The following is a 12,940-nucleotide window of genomic DNA, read 5'->3' on the forward strand; positions in this document are numbered from 1 at the left end:
ATTTTTCTCCAGAAAGTGATTCCAGCTGTGAGTCTTTCTCCTGGGTACAGAAAAGGCCTTGGGGAACTAAGATGGTCCCAATTATCTATCCCTCTCTCGGATATGAAGAGCAACCAAATTCAACAGGATTTCTTCTGCACCAAGTTGAATCTCTATGTTATACAACTTTATGAAGTCCTTTGCCCCTTTGCAATGAAACTGACAGCACAGTTGCAGTCCAGGGAAGACTTGTAGTTGTTGCTGCGTTCTCCCCCACAAGTGACCCTTGGAATGATTCATCACTCTTTCCTGATGCGCTTCTGTGACATATATCCGAAGATATATGTACCCAATCTGATAGCAGAGTCCAAGCAGAAGCTAGGCATTTGGGGTGTGGAATCTAAGTTACTTTATTACAGTGGTACCTCTAGTTACAAACTTGATTCGTTCCGGAGGTCTGTTCTTAACTTGAAACTGTTATTAACTAGTGGCGTGCTTTCACTAATGGGGCCTCCTGCTGACGCTGCACTGCCGGCACACAATTTCTGTTCTCATCCTGGGGCAAAGTTCTCAATTTGAGGTAACTCTTCCAGGTTAGTGGAGTTTGTAACCTGAAGCATTTGTAACTCAAGGTACCACTGTACAGTGGTACCTCGGGTTACAGATGTTTCAGGTTACAGATGCTTCAGGTTACAGACTCCGCTAACCCAGAAATAGTACCTCCGGTTAAGAACTTTGCTTCAGGATGTGAACAGAAATCGTGCTCTGGCGGCGCGGCAACAGTGGGAGGCCCCATTAGCTAAAGTGGTGCTTCAGGTTAAGAACAGTTTCAGGTTAAGAATGGACCTCCAGAACGAATTACGTTCTTAACCCGAGGTACCACTGTATATACAAGTGTTACAGAACAAAGGAAAATGGCTCCTCTTTCCTTCTTCTTCTCCGAGAGAGAAAACAGACTAAAAGCAATAGTACAACATAACGGAACAGTGTAACTGAACTTCCGTTCTCATAACTCCAACAGTATGGAATGTCAACACAGACATGTGGTGAAAACAATCACACATCCAGCAACGGAGGAATGAAATCCCAACAGTAGTATCGGCAACCTGATCCATGGGATGAGGTCTCCTGGCTTTTGAGCCATCACTATAACTCATACTGAACCACTGCACTGATGTGATGAGTGTCGACTCCTTGGAATACAGGTGTGTCTAGCTCTGCCTTCTGAGAAGTGCTTAGAAAAGGATGGAGGAAGATGTTGCTGGCAAGCTGGTCCATGGCTGTAGGTAGAGCCAGGTCTACCAGTCTTTGGGAACACACTTGAAAGCCACAGTAACTGTCATTGGTGCTACACTACACCACAACTCAGAACAAACTGCAAGCTACAGTGGTACCTCAGGTTAAGAACTTAATTCGTTTTGGAGGTCCATTCTTAACCTGAAACTGTTCTTAACCTGAGGTACCACTTTAGCTAATGGGGCCTCCTGCTGCCGCCATGCTGCCACCGCACAATTTCTGTTCTCATCGTGAAGCAAAGTTCTTAACCCGAGGTACTATTTCTGGGTTAGCGGAGTCAGTAACCTGAAGTGTCTGTAACCTGAGGTACCACTGCATTCCTTTGGCTACAATAGGATGCTTGATTCAAACATAATTTCAGTGAGGTGGAGAAGAGACAGGGGTGGCCACCGTGTGCCCAGGGGCACCACACTGGCCATGCCTAATGTAGAGCAATGCTTTGCATTCCTTCATAGTAGGACCAACACATAGGGTTGCCATATTCCCAAAATCTGGACAAAGCTGTTGAGCTGTTTCCCCACTCCCTTTTTGGCCTTTTTAAAATTTTTAAATGATATAATCATCATCATCATCATCCTCTTGCCAGTGTGAGTGTAGTGGTTAAGAGCGGTGGCCTCGTAATCTGGTGAACCGGGTTCGATTCCCCGCTCCTCCACATGCAGCTGCTGGGAGACCTTGGGCTAGTCACACTTCTCTGAAGTCTCTCAGCCTCACTCACCTCACAGAGTGTTTGTTGTGGGGGAGGAAGGGAAAGGAGAATGTTAGCTGCTTTGAGACTCCTTAGGGTAGTGATAAAGTGGGAAATCAAATCCAAACCCTCCTCCTCCTCCTCCTCCTCCTCCTTCTTACATCTGGGTTTCCCCAGACATTTTGCTGATTTGCCAAAAATTCACCGGGACAAGATTTTCTGGCCAAATTTCTGGACGTGTCTGGGAAAAACTGGGCATATGGCAGCCCTACCAACCCATGGTCTGCAAAAATGGCATTGTTTTGAAGCATGGAACAATTATTTGATTACAAACTTTAACTGTCTTGGGACACAACCCATGCAATCCAGAACTTTAAAGTCGTTCTAATTTTCATGGGAACAATTTGTAGAACTAGTTATGGTGAATTGGCTTTCACCAACCTGGGAGCCTCTAGATATTTTGGACTACAGCCCCCCATCAGCCCCAGCAGGCTAGGTCATAACTATTGCTTTCTTCCTATATAAATACACATGTAAGGCTGTCACCACGCAGCTCCCATTGGAAAATTTGTAGCATCTCATCAGAATTCTGCATTTGCATGAAGCCAGGGGTAGTTAGGGTTGGAGAACAACAAAGCAGAGGTGGCAGCCACTAGTTAATTTATAAAAATGCAACACTGACTCCCTTCTGTTTCATCTTCATCATCTTCAGTAAACACCAGATGCAGGAAAATGAAAGATAGTGTCAAGTTTTCGGTTATCGACTGAGAAACAGCTGAGAAGAGGCTGACCTTCTCTGATCCTTTTTGATGATGTTCTGTAACAACAACTGTTGAACTATCCTCTCTCCCCGGGTGTTTTCTCAGAGAGGCATGTGGTTCAGGAACACAACAGTTAGTGAGAATTACATGTCTCTTAACCAGCAAAATCCACAGAAAGCTAATCTTGTTCTTAAATGTTACTTTGAGAACAAGACTTGCTTGCACCAGATTTCATTCAATTTGTTGTGCTTTGCGGGGGACAGTGCTTTGCAATGTTTCCATTCTATATGAATTTAGGAAAAAGAAATTAGCAACACCAGAAATATGTCGATCAGAGGAGTGCGTAAGAAAATAAGAAGAGCCTGGTGGATCGGGCCCAGCTAGTCTAGCAAACTGCTCTCACGGTGGTCAAACAGTTGTCTGTTGGAAACCAGGGAGCAGAAACTATTTCTGCAGGCTTTGCTATAAAGGTAAAGGTAAAGGGACCCCTGACCATTAGGTCCAGTCATGACTGACTCTGGGGTTGCGGAGCTCATCTTGCTTTATTGGCTGAGGGAGCCGGCGTACAGCTTCTGGGTCATGTGGCCAGCATAAGTAAGCCGCATCTGGCAAACCAGAGCAACACACGGAAACGCCGTTTACCTGTCTCAGTAGTGCAATGGGGCCTTCCACACCCTCCCCTTCCTCCATGCACCCCCATGGCTCCCCCAAATCAACTCTGGAAAAACCCCAGAACATAGCACAGGGAGGGGGGCGGGAGGGGAGATCACCCCATCAGCCAAGCAGAAACGTTTGTGCTGGCAGCACAATACCTTAGTGCTATGTTGAATTCCACCCTGAGTTTGCTGTTTTCCTTTTCCTTCCCTGCCCCCTTTCCTTTTGTGCTGTGTCGTTTTTATTCTGAGGGAAGGCTCCCTGAAGCTAGAAGGCCTGTAAATCATGGGTGGATAAGCACTTGAAGATAAGCACCTGGAGTGAAAAGTAAAGCAAACTCTTGAGTTCTCGGCTTCTATTTTGCATCTCTGTTGTTTGGGTCATACGCCGACCAGCATTTAAATGCTATTTCTGAATTTAATTTCCTTATAGAAGAACTGAGCCATAATCTTGGAAAGTGGCACCAAGTCAAGAATTTCACTCAATAACTAGGCTGAAATTTCTTCAGGATACTCTTTCTGCATAATACATACAAATTGCCTGGCAACCAACCCAGGTGGGCCACACGCCAGAGGAGACTTATGGCTGCTTAAGTCCACCGGCATCCTTTATTATCCTCTATTATTATTTATTTCAGCAGGCCTACCAAGGCATAGACTGCTGTTGCCTATATTTTTACTTATCTGCGTTTGAATGAGAATTATTTTGTGCACATTTTAATATAGTTACTGCGAGTTTTAGCTCTGAGATGGAGAGTCTCCTGCTCTACTGACTGAGCTTCGATTAAACAGTTTAGGCATCATTCAAAATAAATGAATAATAAAACACATGAGGTGCATAAGAACATTTAGCAGTGCATTGGAAATGTGGGTGTAAACAACATCATGTAGTAATGATTCTACCCTGATCACATGGGGATGGGGGAGAAATCTAGTCAACTAAGGTGGTCATGAACCCTACTTCACAGAGGACAGTCCTCTGAAGGACTCAGGATCCAAACATCTAAAAGACCATCTCCTGCCTACAGACCCTCTTGGATGCTGAGATCTGTAGAAGAGACCATCTTGTTACTTTATAAGCTTGACTGCACTGTCTGGCATCACAGCTGTTCCATGCAAGGGGGGAGTCTCAATTGGGCCAGGATCTGTGCCCTTAGACTAGTATGGACGTCAAATCACTTCACGTGTTGGCCAAAAGCACAGAGAGGGAGCCTGCTGCCCTCTTGTGAAGTGAATCAAATTTATTCCCCACAACTCCCGCACCACAATGTGGGAGAACATTTACTTGTTTGTGGTTGAAGATCCAGGAGGAAGGAGCAAGGCTGTTGCAGAGTTTAAAGACAGTTAAGAAATAAATTGTTAAGAAAACACTCCCTCCCCCAATAAAATACACAGTTATCTGAATGACAGGTACAAGAAGTTCTCACCGTGGCAGGTCTTTAACCGTCTTCCCAAAGTCAGGATCTGAGGCTGTTTTGTGGCTGCCGTCTTTCAGCTGATGGGCCTCTGAAACTCTCATGACTATGTAGCGCTGAGAACCTGAAAACATACAAAATTCAGTGTGCACCTTGCAGCCGGGGGATTTGGCCAGCCTGGGGGCTCGTCCCAATTCAGAAACATCCTCCATGCAGTGTTCAAATGGCTGGGGGTTGTACAGAGTGCCCTGTGTCCCCTTTCCAAATATCAACCTGCTTGCCAGTTCTGACCTCTGATCTCCGTGCCTTTTGAGCCTGTGTAGTGTCCTTGGCTAGAATATGCATCTGGGACAGGGGAGAATAGCGTTCAAATCCACACTTGCCCATGAATATCACTGAGAGGCCATGGGCTAGTCACTATCTCCCAGTGTTGCCTACCTCACAGTCAGGGAAGGGTCTCCTATGGAAATAATGAAGTTTAAGCTTCAGGGCTGCAGAAGCAATTTTAGTTCACATTGCTTAAAATTCTGGGGTCTAGCAGACCCAATTTGAGTGGCACGACCCGAATTCATTTATTTTTTTGTTGCATATATTTCCACAATCCCATACCCTCCAAGATTTCTCTGATGAAAATAAGGACTTCCTATTCCATAATAATAATAATTTTATTATTTATACCCCACCCATCTGATTGGGTTGCCCCAGCAGCTCTGGGTAGCTTCCAACATATTCAAAAACATTAAACATTTTTAAAACCCTTCCCTATATAGGGCTGCCTTCAGATGTCTTCTAAAAGTTGTATAGTTACTTATCTCCTTGGCTTGAGGGTCACATAACTCCATACCCTCCAAGATTTCTCTGATGAAAATAGAGATGTCCTACCATACCCTCCAACATTTTTCTGATGAAAGGAAGGACATCCTAAGGCAAAGCGGGACATTATGGGAACAGATCAGAAACCGGGATGCCTTCTGTGAATCTGGGACTGTCCCTGGAAAATAGGGACTGTTGGAGGGTCTGCAATCTCAAAGTTTGAGAGTCAGTAGCACAGATGTTGTAAAGGTGTGCTGATCTGTTATGGAACAACCCCACTGAAGCAGGTAACAGTGGTTACCCAGACCTCATTGTTGGTCGTAAAGAGGCCCCCATGACACTTCAAGCTTCGGGGCCACAAAAATGTAGGTCCACCACTGCTCACAGGATAGGATTGGGCCACAAGTCATCAGCTATCTATGGTGGCCCAACAGAGGCCCAATCAATGTCCTGGTTTTGCTGCCTGCACAGGCGTGCCACCAACTCATGGAAGGCCACAGAGTTTCCACCTTACACCAACCAGCAGTGGCAAAGGCTCTCTAGACAAAGGTATTTCCTAGCTCTGCTTGCGAATGTCAGGAATTGAACCCTGGGACCCTTTTACATGCAAATCATGTGCTCAGCAGCAAGATACCAACCCTCCCGTGTAGAGTTCAGTGCATGAAACATTATCCGCAACTCCAACAGACCAAGAGAAGGTCAGTTGACACATCAGAAGGAGGTGAGCAGGGGGGAAATGACATAAAAGGCAGCAGCAGGCCTGATCCAGAGGCTGAGCGGAGAATTTCAGTGCCTTGTCTGCTCTGAGCTTGGCTATCCAAAAGTATCGCACAATGAAAAGGGAGGGTGAGGGAATCTTAGGACACCATGTGTGTGTCATCAAGCAAGTTGCAAAAAGCTCGTCAGCTTGTTTCAAAGTGATTTGGGACAAGGCCTGAGAGGGGAAGGAAGGCAACTGAGCAAAAGAGACGCCGGAGGAGGAAGATGCGGGGGAGAGAATTTGCATTGCTTTCATTTCTCCCCCTCCACAGGCAAATATGCACAGCATGACCGAGGTTCAAATGATAACACACAGGGCATAACAATGGCAGATTAACAAAGGCACGCTGTTCTGCAAATTCTGTTTCCTTTCCCTATTTGTCTCCCAGGGCTCCAGGATTCAGTCGGTCCGCTGCCAGCTAGCTGGTACATCCGTGCTAGGCCATGGTTTGGTGGAGCATAACGTACAAACAAGACCACTGGTTATTTTGTATTTTGATTAACAGATTGGTAAGCAGAATGAAGGGACGCGGGTGGCGCTGTGGGCTAAAGCCTCAGCGCCTAGGGCTTGCCGATCGAAAGGTCGGCGGTTCGAATCCCCGCGGCGGGGTGCGCTCCCGCTGCTCGGTCCCAGCGCCTGCCAACCTAGCAGTTCGAAAGCACCCCCGGGGGCAAGTAGATAAATAGGTACCGCTTACCAGCGGGAAGGTAAACGGCGTTCCGTGTGCTGCGCTGGCTCGCCAGATGCAGCTTTGTCACGCTGGCCACGTGACCCGGAAGTGTCTCCGGACAGCGCTGGCCCCCGGCCAATAGATGTGAGATGGGCGCACAAACCCCAGAGTCTGTCAAGACTGGCCCGTTCGGGCAGGGGTACCTTTACCTTTACCTAAGCAGAATGAACTATTTCCCAAGCCTTACCATTCGTTATGCTGCCTATCTGTATTGCCCAGCCACATGCTGAAAGAGAATCTGACCACATTCTTAAGAACATCATGGGAAACTGCCTTATTCTGGGCCACTTTTTTTGTCCATGAAGTTCAGTATTGCCTACACTGGCTCTCTAAAGTTTCAGGCTGGGGACTTTCCCAGCCCTACCTGGAGATGCCATGGAACTGAACCTGGGGTTTTCTGCATGCAAAGCAGGTGCACCAATGCTATGCTATGGCCTCTCCTGCTCCTTATCAGGACAGGAGGGGTACAGTATTAGTATCCCTGCCACTTGGCAGCCCTCCACTCTCTTGAGAAGGGCAAGGACTGCTGTGCTGCAAAATGAGTTTAGTTGGGACACTCTTGACCTACCTGGCAGGCGATGAGGGTACCCCAAGATGGGGATCGAGATCAAAAGGGATCCAGCCCCGGCACCCAGGAATCCAATCCACCAAGCTCCAACCCACAGAGTATTGTCCGGTGTAAGATCAATTCTGCAGGTAAAGGGCAGAGGAGGAAGGTTACTCGTTTATGAAAATTCTCTTCCCGTATTCTGACAAACTGACGTCAGCCAAGAACAAGCCAGGGATGATCTAGACAAAAAGCTTATGACGATGTCATAGTGCCCCTACTTCCCAGACTGGTGCAGACTTTTGGAGGTGAGGGAAGCATCTTGCAATGATTAAAAATGAACCTGAATTCCACTTGAGTTGGAATTTAGCAGGCTGGGCTCACGTCAAGGCTCAAAGGCCCACTCTGGGATTCAAGATTAATAGATTGCAGGCTCAGCTGCTTAAAATAATGTAAGATGAAAGTTTCTACGCAAGATCAAAATACCAAAACAGAGCGAGTGAGCAGAGTTTTTAATATCTGCCAATAGCTTTAGCAAAATTATCAGTACAGGTCAAACGGCCTCCCTTTCTTTTAACCAAAATTATCTGTGCATTTGGAATATGCCCTTAATTCATAGGACCACTTAATTGCTTATTGCTGCAGTAATCACTCCGTGAGCAGTGCTTTGGCCAGAGATAAAAGCGCTCCTGAAAAATAGCAAGGCATTATCCTTCTGCCTTCCCAAAGGTTCCCTTGACCCCAGAGAGAACCCTTAAATCACCCTTATGTTGAACATAATTCTTTTGCATGGGACTTCCAGGTAGAAACAACCATGAACAGATAAACCTTCCAAAAGGAACCGTTTGGTCACATAATAATAATAATAATAATAATAATAATAATAATAATAATAATAATAATAATAAATTTTATTTATATCCCGCCCTCCCCAGGTGAAGCCGGGCTCAGGGCGGCTAACAACAATCAAATAATACAACATTCTAAAATCATTTCATTAAAATTAATTCAACTCAAATTGCTGGCAACCATTAGGCTAAAGTTCTGTGAAGATTGCCAAAGGAGGGAGTCAGGCTGTGCCCTGACCAAAGGCCTGGTGGAACAGCTCTGTCTTGCAGGCCCTGTGGAAAGATGTCAAGTCCCGCAGGGCCCTAGTCTCTTGTGACAGAGCGTTCCACCAGATTGGAGCCACACCCTGGCTCTAGTTGAGGCCAGCCTAACCTCTCTGTGGCCTGGGACCTTCAGGATGTTTTTGTTTGAAGACCATAAGTTCCTCTGTGGGACATACCAGGAGAGTCAGTCCCATAGGTCCTAGGGTCCTAGGCCGTATAGGGCTTTAAAGGTTAAAACCAGCACCTTAAACCTGATCCTGTATCCCACCGGGAGCCAGTGCAGCTGGTATAGAACCGGGTGAATGTGATCTCGCAGCGAGGATCCCGTAAGGAGTCTTGCCACGGCATTCTGCACCCACTGGAGTTTCTGGGTCAGTCTCAAGGGCAGCCCCACGTAGAGCAAGTTACAATAATCCGGTCTGGAGGTGACCGTCGCGTGGATCACAGTGGCTAGGTCAGGGCGAGAGAGGTAAGGAGCCAACTGCTTAGCTTGGCGGAGATAAAAAAATGTCGCCTTTGTTGTAGCTGCAATCTGCTCCTCCATGGAAAGGGAGGTGTCAAAGATTACACCCAAACTCTTAACGGATGGTGCTGGCACTAATTGCACCCCTGCAAGAGATGGGAGTTGCCCCCTCAATCCCATATAGTCCCTTCCCAGCCAAAGGACCTCTGTCTTCGAAGGATTTAACTTCAACCGACTCTCACGTAACCATCCAGCCACAGCTTCCAAACGTGTGATCAGTGTGTCTGGGGCTGAGTCAGGATGGCCATCCATCAACAGATAGAGTTGGGTGTCATCAGCATACTGATGGCAACACAGCCCAAAACTCCAGACAAGCTGGGTGAGGGGGCACATAAAGATGTTGAAAAGCATCGGGGAGAGTATCACACCCTGAGGCACTCCACACACCAAGGAGTGGCACGATGACAATTCCCCCCCAAGCGCCACCCTCTGTCCCCAACCAGAGAGAAACGAGCGCAGCCATTGAAGGACTGTGCCCTGGATCCCCACGTTGGCAAGGCGGTGGTCCAGGAGTTCGTGATCGACCATGACGAAGGCTGCTGACAGATCTAGAAGAATCAGCAGCCCCGACCCGCCTTGATCCAGCTACCTCCGGAGATCATCTGTTAGGGCGACCAGAGGCGTCTCGGTCCCATGACCAGTGCGGAAGCTGGACTGGAATGGATCCAGAGCCGATTAGACCATTATCTAGACCATTATCGTCTAATGTTATGGTTGGTGGCTGTCCAGGGCGTGGGCAGAAGTTTTTCCCTCCCAGCCCTACCAGCGGGAAATCACATGTGACCTTCCACATTCAAGTCATCTGTTCTGCCATGCAAATATGGCCTCATCTTCAGCATCTAGTACCACAGTTGTACTGTAATGGTTAGGATGCCATAGTACCTGGAGTGTACCTGAACTGTGATGTTTTTGATCCTGGTTTACCTGATTATCCTGATGTCTCTCCAGCCGTGATGTTCTCCTGTTCTGCCACCTGGCTTACCCAATGCTCTGGATTCCTTTTTATCCCCAACTTCTAGTTACTGGTTCTAGGGTGCTGTCTCCAGCCCTGCCTGGTCCAAAGACTGAACCTGAGACTTTCTACATGGAATATAATAAGAGCATCAGGAGAACCTTGCTGGATCAGGCCAAAGACCCATCTAATCCAGCACTCTGTTGTCACATTGGCCAGCCAGAAGCCTCTGGGAAGCAACAACACCTTCTCCCTACTTGTGATTCTCAGCAACTAGGATTCAGAGGCATGTTGTCCCCAACAGTGGAGACAGAACATAGCCAGCAGGACTGGTAGCCATTGATAACTTCATCCTCTTTTAAAAGCCCTATACAGCCTAGGACCTTCATACCTACGGGACCGCCTCTCCTGGTATGTCCCACAGAGGACCTTACACTCTTCAAACAAAAACATGTTGGAGTTCCCGGGCCACAGGGAGGTTAGGCTGGCCTCAACCAGAGCCAGGGTTTTTTTCGGCTGTGGCCCCGATCTGGTGGAATGCTCTGTCACAAGAGACCAGGGCCCTGCGGGACTTGACACCTTTCCGCAGGGCCTGCAAGACGGAGCTGTTCCGCCAGGCCTTTGGCCAAGGCACAGTCTGATTATCCTTTGGCAATCCTCATAGAACTCTAGCCCAATGGTTGCCATTAATTTGATTCCGAATTGATTTTAGTATGAATTGATTTTAGAATGTACTTCAATTAATTGATTATGATTTTATGTAAACTGTGTTACTTTTACTGTTGTTAGCCGCTCTGAGCCAGGCTTCGGCTGGGGAGGGCGGGATATAAATAAGAATTTATTTATTTATTTGTTTGTTTGTTTGTTTGTTTGTTTGTTTGTTTGTTTGTTTGTTTAAAGCTATGCATGCTTCAATATGGTCCAAGTCATCAGAAGTGAATGGGCTAAAATTCTGAATGAATGTCGTTGGAGCTTTGTGAGACTGATGATAGAGGCCTTCACCGTTCTTATGCACTTGCAGCGAGAAGCTAATATTTAATTATTAAAATAAATAAAATCAGCAGTTGAGGAAGAGCACAGCCATCGCCGCTATGGGGCTATCATCTACTGGGGCTAGAAAGATGCAGCCAATTGAAGCTGATCATAGAATTGGAAGGTTCGAAATGATCACGAGGGTTATCTAGTCCCAACCCCTTGCAGTGCAGGAAACTTTTGCCAAATGTGGGCTCAAACCCATGACTCTGAGATTAAGAATCTCATGATCTATCAGCTGAGCTAAGATGCATGACAGGACCTTCATGATACTTGGACTTACGTATAACGTGTGAAGTGATTTTCTGGAAATGCTGGAGTTGAGCTACATTTCATGTTTGAAGCCTGTTTTTGAGTTCAGCAGGATAAGAGCAGATCGCCTGTGTCTTTACTTTTAAAAAAACCAAAAACCTAGGTAAAAGGTTTAACAAGAATTTGCTGTGTCCAAGATAAAGAATGCTAAACTTACTGTCTTCCGATTTCAGTGTAAATGTTCAGAAAGATCCCTCCAACCAGATAGCCAGCTGCAGGACCCAATATGGCAGCAGTGTAGAAAATAGCTGAAAAAGAAAGATGTCAAGAGAGACACTTGAAAAAGTTCAAAGTTCAAAAAGTCAGTTCTGAATTCTAAAGTTTTGCCGAAGTTCAGATTTTTTTTTGGGAGGGGGGAGGGAATTCATTGCAGATGTACCATCAGTTTCTCCAAGTTCCCAACATTCTCTTGCTATCACTGGGGAACAGATGTTCGTTCGCCCACATTAGTACTGCAAAGGGAAAGCTTAAGTGCTGTTCACTTATTAATTTTTGCCATAGGTGGGTCCGGAGATGGAGGAGAAATTTGATTCAGATTGCATTTAAAGGCAAATCTGTGTAATTCTCACTCTCTGAAACAGTACGAGAAATGAAACACAGCCATCCTTTGAAATTCAGACTGCTCCAACTTTGGCAGTTCTCCAACCAAGCAATGTATCCAAAAATGCATATCCTGTGTTAAAGTGTGAAAAATCACATAAAAATGTATTGTTTCAGAGGGAAATGTGAAAATTGCATACAAAGACGCACGTTTGGAGAATTTTGCACTCAAATGCTGATGAATTCTCATGAAGACTTGCTTTTTTAAAAATAAAATAAAATTGCAAACAGAAATTGAAATGTGGAGAACTGAATTTAAGACTTAATAATCCTCTGTGCAAATTGCACTGAGATGGTGGCTTAGAAGGCAATTATAAAATTAATGGTAGTATTAGTAGTAGAAATAATAATAATAGGACTTCAATTAATTCACTGTGCCTGAATAAATCTTAGGGCTTACCCCTTCTGTAGATGACAAGAGGAGGGATGTTTCTTGATTCCATTTTGTGGCTGATGAATGATACGCAGGCAGTCGCAGAGGGAGAACTCATTAACTCCTTTGCATTGCACAGCTCTTCAGCACTCAAGCTGGCTAATTGCTACACCTGTGACTAATGCTTCCTTTTGTGTGTACTATAATTCATTGAGATGGGGCGGGAAAGAGCATTGTGTGACAATGCTGTAAGGATCAGGCTTGCCTTGTGGAGCTAAGGATGTAGTCTGCTAGACAGCTGGTGCTCTTGTACAAGGAGGCAATATAAGGATAAATAATAACCAATATCTTATCCTACCCTCCAAATCTATCCAATGGGGCAGGTGTATGGGAA

At 46.0% G+C, this 12,940-nt stretch overlaps 1 protein-coding gene across 1 annotated transcript in view; it reads right to left on the reverse strand.

Moving 5' to 3' along the window:
• Positions 1 to 12,940, reverse strand: part of SLCO4A1 (solute carrier organic anion transporter family member 4A1) — a 47,584-nt gene that overhangs the window by 15,699 nt on the left and 18,945 nt on the right. The window contains exons 3-5 of the mRNA XM_081196140.1: positions 11,731 to 11,821; positions 7,664 to 7,785; positions 4,805 to 4,916 (exon numbers count right to left, since the gene is read on the reverse strand). Of these exons, the coding sequence (XP_081052266.1) occupies positions 4,805 to 4,916; positions 7,664 to 7,785; positions 11,731 to 11,821 (325 nt within the window). The remainder of the gene's footprint in view (positions 1 to 4,804; positions 4,917 to 7,663; positions 7,786 to 11,730; positions 11,822 to 12,940) is intronic.

This window comes from Podarcis bocagei, assembly GCF_964188305.1.
Source record: "Podarcis bocagei genome assembly, chromosome: 5".
Classification (NCBI taxonomy): Eukaryota; Metazoa; Chordata; class Lepidosauria; order Squamata; family Lacertidae; genus Podarcis; species Podarcis bocagei.